This window comes from Rhineura floridana, chromosome 3 (genome assembly GCF_030035675.1).
Source record: "Rhineura floridana isolate rRhiFlo1 chromosome 3, rRhiFlo1.hap2, whole genome shotgun sequence".
Classification (NCBI taxonomy): domain Eukaryota; kingdom Metazoa; phylum Chordata; class Lepidosauria; order Squamata; family Rhineuridae; genus Rhineura; species Rhineura floridana.
The window spans coordinates 73,410,247-73,418,496 of record NC_084482.1 but is presented as its reverse complement, the minus strand read 5'-3'; the positions used below and the strand labels follow the sequence as shown (position 1 = coordinate 73,418,496).

The window sequence follows — 8,250 nt, the reverse complement described above, 5'->3', positions numbered from 1 at the left end:
TTCTTCCTTTTATACTGTCAGCCATTTTAAACACTCAGCCAATCATCCAGCATTCTACTGCCCATTCACTCCCCCTCCTCTTTCACTCCACTTACCATGTATCTTCTAAACAAACAGCACTTACCCTATTTACACTAATACAGGAACATCACAGCCTCCTCTAAGGGAAGCTGGGAGTCTGGCAACAAGGGAGAGGGCCTTCTTAGTGGTGGCCCCCAAATTATGGAATGGTGTCATTGACGAGGTTTGCCTGGCGCCGTTATCTTTTCAGCACCAGGTCAAGACTTTTCTCTTCTCCCAGGCATTTTAGCATGTGTTTTAAATTTTAAAATTGTCTTTTAAATTGTTTTTAAAAGATATGTTTTTAAATTTGTATATTCTACTGTTTTTAGTTACTGTAAAGCACCCAGAGTGCTTTGGCTATGGGGTGGTATATAAGTACAATAAATAAATAAATTTAATCTTTTGCCTGCCACTGCAGGCCCAATCTACATTAAAGGCCCCATGCCTCCAATTTCCAATGCTCAAAAGTGTTCCTTTTAAAGGACTGACAGCAGTTACCCTGGTTTCAGAGCAGAAGTCTTTCACAACCTTACCTGAAGATGCTGGGGCTGGAACCTAGGACCTTTTTGCATGAAAATAACGTGTTCCAGTACAGCTGTAGCCTGATATCAAGCTGATCTAGCAGACTAAAAAGCGAGAGTAGTAATATATAGGTAGCCTTTGTAAGTTGAGACACAAGTAATCTTTTTGGTTATTTGCCTGCAGTGAGAATCAGCGGAATTAAAATGAAAATGGAGCTGAGTATGACCCTCAACAGCTGCCCTTTTCCACATTAAGCTGTAGATTGGGGCAAGGAGAAGATACGACAGTGTGTGCATGTATCCCTTTAGTCAGGGTGGGACTAATGAAATTGATTGCTACAAAAAATATTTATTTTTGCCTGAAAAACAATTTCTCCTTTAAAAATTGAACAGGGAAAGTTGTCTCTTTTGCTTATTTCAAAAATGTATGCAGTCAAGATGATAATGAGTTGCCTCAGTCATTGATGTGTGTATGCACATGTTAACTCGTGTAAGGAATTTCCCACGGTTTCTGGAGGGCAGTTCCTGAAGCAGAGTTATGGGCAGAAGATTCTCCATCAACCGCTCCAAATTATTAAAAAAATCCAGTCCGCGTTTTTCTGCTGCTTCCCTGGCTGTCTTGTCTCGTCTGAGGCACAATCTACCTTGTTGTCTTGCGCTGGTCCGGGTGCCAGTTGCGATTGGTGGATATGGAATAGCTTCATGGGCGTGCAGCGTGTCCATTGGCTGAACCAGCAGCCTGTCGGCGTACGTGAGGGGCTGCGTAAGTGTGGGTTGCACGGAAGCACTCCGCTGCTGTGTCTGGGGCCGGCCCGGCAGGCGGTGTGGGGAGGCGGGGGGTGCGCGCGGGTGCGCGCAGGGGGGAAGGACTGTCGGTGGGGGCCGTTCGGTCCCGCGCGCTGTCTCGGCCAAGATGGCGGCGGGGACGGCAGCGGCGGCAGTGGCCCGGCTGGAGGGCCGCGAGTTCGAATACCTCATGAAGAAGCGCTCGGTGACCATCGGTCGCAACTCCTCACAGGGCTCGGTGGACGTGAGCATGGGTCACTCCAGCTTTATCTCTCGGCGGCACCTCGAGATTTTCACTGCTCCGCCCGCCCAGGCCCCGGCCGCTGCCAACACCATTACCAGCCCCGTCTCAGCCATCACCGGCGACGGGAACGGGCCCCAGTCCCAACCCGACGCTACTGCTGCTGCCGCTACCGCCATTGCTTCGTCTGGCGGCGGCGGCGGCGATTTCTATTTGCGCTGCCTCGGCAAGAACGGTGTTTTCGTGGACGGGGTGTTTCAGCGCCGGGGGGCGCCTCCTCTGCAGCTGCCCCGAGTGTAAGTGTGAAGGGGAGGGAGGGAGAGACTACCGGGTAGGGGGGCGGGCACGCGCTCCGGCACTGACCTCCTTTCCTTCTTTCTCTCTCCCCATGCCCCCGCTCCCGGTGTGTCAGTCAAGGGGGCGTGAGGCGGGTGCAGGCGTTTGAGGCCTTTCCCGGCACTCGTGGGGCGGACGGGGGGGGCGCACCACGCCTTGCGGCTCTTTCTAGTCACAACACCCGCGCGAGGAGGCTTGAATGGTGTTTGCACCAAGTAGGACCACCTGAGCCCTGCTTCTTTGGCCAGACTAGCCTAGGCATTGAGCGTGGTCGCTTTCCGTTTTCCTAGATCTGGAGTGATTTGGTATATTTACTTGAAATTAAGTCGTGTTGGTTAAAAGCTTAAGTTACACGTAAAGGCTGCAGTCCTCGATAAATGACATTAACATTACATTGAACCGGGCAAGAGCCGCTATTCAGGTTATTCACAATACACGTGTCTGTCATCTATCGATTTATTGTTTTTTGGTAGTATAAGAGGCCCGGTATCTTCAAGCGAAAAAACAAACCTCCATTCCGTGTTTCAAATAAGAAGCCTCATGATAACACTACGGAGTGCCTTGTGATTTAAAATGTCATTATGTTTTTAATTTTAAGAATGTATGTGAAGGGATCTTGTTCATGAGGAAATATTAATGGGCTGTCGTTTTTAAAACGCAATAGTTTTCAGAGGCACTTAAACACCACTTGTTTTAAGAAAATCCTTTCTAGGCACTTAATATTTATGATTATTAATTGGTTATCTATCTGTTTATAATGCTATATTGTCAATATAGTTGAATGACTTGTTTGACCTTTGTCAACTGTGACTTGGTTGGCAATGATACTGTTTTTACAAAAGAAGGAAAAGCCAATAATCTGATTTGTCTTGTTGATTTATTTTGTTGAAACAAAGTAATCTGTTAGGGAGGCAAAAATACAATTTTTCTAACCGTGATTGTGTTGTCTCATGCATTTCATATATTCTAATATAACAGAAAAATAAACATTATTTTGATTGATGGGGACAGAAAACTTTTAATTTTAACATTTGAAAGGATACTTTCTCCTCTCATTCACTCCTGTTGGTTTGTCATTGTGAATCTGAATGGTTATTTGTGAGGAAAATACTTTTAAGAATCTCATTTGTGAATTTGGTCTGTCAGTTGCGATAAAGTTGCTCTGCTTGATTTTGTAGTCTTATGGATGAATATAGATTTTCTGAAAATTAAGTAATTTTCTGGGAATATAGGCAAAGTCAAGTAATGTGGTTTGAAATAGACTGATGATGATGATGATGATGATTTATGTAGGGTCATGGCCCCCTTCAGAGCAGTATATGCACAAGTGCAGGCTCCTTGTTCTCAAAAACTTTAATCTGAATAGTTTACAATTATTAACTGGTTAAATTGCTCTCAAGAAAAAATTGCTTTCAAAGTATGCTAGTTGTAAATTTCTTTGCTTAGTGGCTGTCACAACATTCCACACCTGCAGTGTGTGAGCATGGTAGAATATTGTCCATCAGCTACACTGAGATTTCCTTTGCAGGAGAAACTTTGAAATAATTTACAAATGTTAAGACTGATGCCTGTTTCAGCAGCGTACAGATAATGCTACATTTATGTGAAAGACCCAGTTATTGGCTTATAATGTGTAATTCTTTGGAATTTAGAGCTGATGGTTTTTTTGTTGTCAATAGTTTATTTGATATTTTCATACAACTTTTGTTTCTTACAACTCACCCACAGTATTAACTAATTGATCCCAAATGTATTTAATTAAAAGCAAGCCTTTAGGATGTCAATGGAACTTTCAAGTAAATGGATCTAGAATTACAAGCAAAGTCAGCTCCTATTAAGTCGATGTGTTATTAGTTATCTTCATCTTGAACAGCTCAGCTTTTCTGCAGTTTACTAACTACAGCGCTGTTGATCCTTACTGTTTTCTGACATATTTCTGTTACATTGGATTGAATACAGTAGACAAACAATTAATAAAACATTAGATAGACTCTTTATGTAGTTCTGGACAGTCTTGTGGAAAATTGTAGATAATAAGGGATCTTAATTTTATTTAACTTCAGAATGAGTGCTTAGGTAAGCTGGAGATCTGCTTACCTAGGGACCTGGAGTGAAATTCCACCTTACTGAAGGCAGTTAGGAGCTTTGCCAGGGTTTCATCAGTAGTGTTTACTTATACTTTGAAAAAGCCCTTTTTGCTATGAGTAGTACAGCTTTCATTCGGGCTCAACAACTTTTAATGTCTTTATATCCTGATTCTGAAAGAGAATGTGCAGGACCTTATTAATATCAGTGATTTGATCACAATTGATTTTCTTTTTCAGTAGGAAAGTTGAGTGCATGTTTCAGTTTGAAGAGTCAAATCCTTATTGTAATGTGAAGGCATATAAAGAAACCTTGATTTCTATTGCCTAGAAATAAGGTTGAATTCCAAAGTTGTACAACATAGATCTTGAGTAAATTTAATAATCAGTGGTTTTAAAACCGTGAAAATGGAGTCTGAATAGCTTGGCCATGGATGACAAGATATTATTGTATCTTGTTTCTTACCTTGTTTACTTAGAAGTAACTCCTATGGATTTTAATTCTGGTTACTTTCAGTTCTGCAACTCACTTTGCAACTTCTGCACAATGGGCTGCACAATGGAAAGTAATGTTTTGAAATGGTGTAGTACACACTTGAAGTCCCTTTGTAGATATCCAATCCTCCTTTGAGAGGAATAGATGTATCCTTCAATATAAAATGTACAAGTTAACTTACAACTCTCTGGGTCACATTGAAAATTTATTGTGACCCAGAGAGTTGTAAGTTAACTTGTACATTTTATTCATATAAATTATATGAAACTCACATTAGCAGTTTATGTTACTGTACATATCTGAGGTCTTTTTTGTGTCCCCCCCCCATTTTGGGGGATGTTTTGGTTTGAGACTTGATCTTATATTAGTATAGCAAAGAATCTATAGTTAAAATCGATCTTGTTACATTTTGGTTTGCCTGGTAAGAGTATTTCCCAAATATGTTTTTTTGAATTTTTCTTACGTGCTAACTCAGCTGGTTTGAAATGAATGCTGATGAAAGTTAAAGAGGAAAGCACAAAAGCGGGACTACAGCTGAACGTCAAAAAGACTAAAGTAATGACAACAGAAGATTTATGTAACTTTACAGTTGACAATGAGGACATTGAACTTGTCAAGGATTATCAATACCTCAGCACAGTCGTCATTAACCAAACTGGAAACAAAAGTCAAGAAATCATGTATTGCTGAACACTAAAGTCAGGATCATTCAGACCATAGTATTCCCGATCTCTAGGTATGGATGTGAAAGCTGGACAGTGAAAAAAGCCAATAAGAGAATCATCAACTCATTTGAAATGTGGTGTTGGAGGAGAGCTTTGCGCACACCATGCACTGTGAAAAAGACAAATAATTGAGTGTTAGAACAAATTAAACCACAACTATCATTAGAAGCTAAAATGATGAAACGAAGGTTATCATACTTTGGACACATAATGAAGAGACATGATTCACTAGAAAAGACAATAATGCTGGGAAAAACAGAAGGGAGTAGAGAAAGAGGAAGACCAAATAAGAGATGGATTGATTCCAGAAAGGAAGCCAGAGACCTGAACTTACAAGATCTGAACAAGGTGGTTTATAACAGATGCTGTTGGAGGTTGCTGATTCATAGTCACCATAAGTCGTAATTGACTTGAAGACCTATAACAACAAAACAACTGAACTGGGCTTTCTTTACTTTTTATAGTAAAAATGTTTTATTTTCAAATGTGTATGCTGCCACTGAGAGCCAGTGTAGAGTAGTAGTTAGTGTCTGGCTGACCTTGGGCCAGTCACTGCCTCTCAGTCTCAGAGGAAGGAGCTCACTGGGTGACCTTGGGCCAGTCACTGCCTCTCAGCCTTAGAGGAAGGCAATGGTAAACCACTTCTGAATACCGCTTACCATGAAAACCCTATTCATAGGGTCACCATAAGTCGGGATTAACTTGAGGGCAGTCCATTTCATGCTGCCAATGGGTAGTCTGAAATGTGGAGTTGTAAAATCTCCCAGAATGCTAGTAGAATTTAGTAGTTGAGGTTGTCAATGCTTGTTGTGAGTGGCATGCATTACTCTTGTAGATAAACAGCAGGCTTTGTTTATCTTGAACTGAGAACTTTGTCTGAAACTGTAACTGCAGTTGCTTTACATGCAAACTTTGGCTTTTGTCTTGTATAGTGTTTCAGCTTGAGCAGTTTGTGTTGTTGGCAAATCTCAATTGCCAGCTGAGCCTGTTTAGCATATCTGGAGATACTTTAGAAGCTCAGTATTGGCAATTTAAAATAATTTATCAAATTTGCCAAAATTAATTTCTCAGAACAGTGAAGTGGACTTAGAAATCATTTGAATTTGAAAACTCGTACTTTGGAATATTAGCTTTCTTTCAAACCACATAAATATCAGTGGGGGCTAAAACCTGTAAGTATTGAGAAGACTGGCAAGTGGCTGTTCACTGCCCTAGGGTTGAAGCCTTGCAATTAATAGGGATACACATTAAACTTATTCTTTATAAAAACTATGGATTGTTGTAAGTTGTATCTTCTGTGCCACAGGTGACCAACCTGTGCAAGTTGCAGTAGTCTCTGGCACACCTGGACAGGACCAGGAAGCTTGCAAGTGTGATTATGCCACATGCACTCCTGTCTGCTTCCTCTTTGCAATAGTTGCTCCATAGTTTAGGGGCAAAACCACATCAAATTCCAGGAGGGTTGTGTGTATACATTAGTGTGAACTAGAGTGTTACTCTCTGGTACTGTGAACTGGACTTTTAGACACAGTTGCCCAAAAAGTTGGCCACTGCTGCTTTTAGCATTAATTAAAGAAGCATGAATAGTTTCTGTTGGCTGCTGTCAGCTCTACACTGCATCAGAAGTGTCAGGGGGGGCTGGAAATTCCTGGGTCTTTGGCAGGGAAGGAAAGTCCTTAGCCAGCAGTCGGGTTGTAAATCTGCCAGGCCTATCCGAAGCGTACTTGCCGAGTCAGAAGTCCAGAAGCAAGGTCAGTGGGGGTCCGGGATCAATTGCCAAGGAGGTCAGTCAAAGAGATGCTGCAGGGAAACTAGGTCTACACAAAGCCACGCCTGACGTTGCAGTCAGCAACAAGCTGCAGCCAAGGTGTGCCTTATAAAGAGCAGGATGGACAGCAGGTGTGAGCCCTCAGCGTTTGGGCCTTAAGGAGACAGGCCTGCCTCTCTTCTGCCTGACCTTCTGCTGTCTACGTTCTGCAGGTGAGGGGGGAGTATCCTGTTCACTGTCTGTGTCTGGCTGCAGGGCCTCTGCTGTCCCTGGGGTGCTCTGCAGCTGAGGGGGAGAAGGAGCTGGATTCTCAGGAGGCTCCTCCGTGTCTCCTGCTGCTCCTGGGTCTGCTGCTGTTACTCCCGAGTCGTCCTCATCTGAGGAGTCCTCTGACGGGGCCATGACAGCTGCTGTAGAATTAACATTTAGATGGAAGTTTGGATCCAAAGTTGGAACTGCAAGGTGGAAAGCATTTCTGCTTCTGCAAGAGGGTGCATGCCCTTAGTTTTTGTCAGTTCCCTTCTCCTGTTGCAGTCCAGATGCCATGCTATTCCAGAGGGTTCCCCAGTGCTCAGGACTGGATTTTCAGAGGGCTATACCTGCTGCGATCCAGGCTGTAATATGTTTACTGATATGTAGTGGTCTTCTGGTAGAAATAAGAAATTAAAGTTGCGTGTTGCTTATAAATGTCTTAAAAATAAGCACACTTCTGGAATAATAATAACAAAGAGTATGATGTTATAAAGTGAACGCTTCTTGGTTTTGATTGTGTTTATCTGAAACCTCAGTGATGTCTTATGTCTTATCTTCAGGAGTTGTTATCACTTTGACTATGCTTAAATGTATGCATATTTTTTAAAGAAAATTAAGCAGTAGATATAAATAGCAACAATAGTGGGGAAAACTTCAAACACAAGAATATGTAGAAATGTTTACCTTAAGATATACTTTATTCAAAGGAAAAGCCCTAACCCTGCTTCATTTAATCAATTTCTTTGCTGTAGACAATTTATACTTTAGTTCTTACTAGCATATCTGTTCACTATTGTGTATAATGATCTTAGAGCTCAGTGGTTTTCTGAATTGTTATCTAGGTTCTGTTCCATTACTTGAGAAGAATAGGCATAAATGTCAATGAATCAAAACTAAATTTTACTAATCTATCACACCAGATCTGTAACATTTGTTCCTTCTGAGATAAGACTTGTCTTAGTTCAGTATAGGTAGTAA

At 41.8% G+C, this 8,250-nt stretch overlaps 1 protein-coding gene across 2 annotated transcripts in view; it reads left to right on the top strand.

The window, feature by feature from the left end:
- Positions 1-1,438: 1,438 nt before the first annotated feature.
- Positions 1,439-8,250, top strand: part of FOXK2 (forkhead box K2) — a 60,762-nt gene continuing 53,950 nt past the window's right edge. Inside the window, exon 1 of one of the 2 annotated variants that reach the window (XM_061616555.1) lies at positions 1,439-1,907. In XM_061616555.1, the coding sequence (XP_061472539.1) occupies positions 1,498-1,907 (410 nt within the window). In that variant the 5' untranslated portion in view covers positions 1,439-1,497. The remainder of the gene's footprint in view (positions 1,908-8,250) is intronic. The other variant, XM_061616554.1, reaches the window with a different exon arrangement.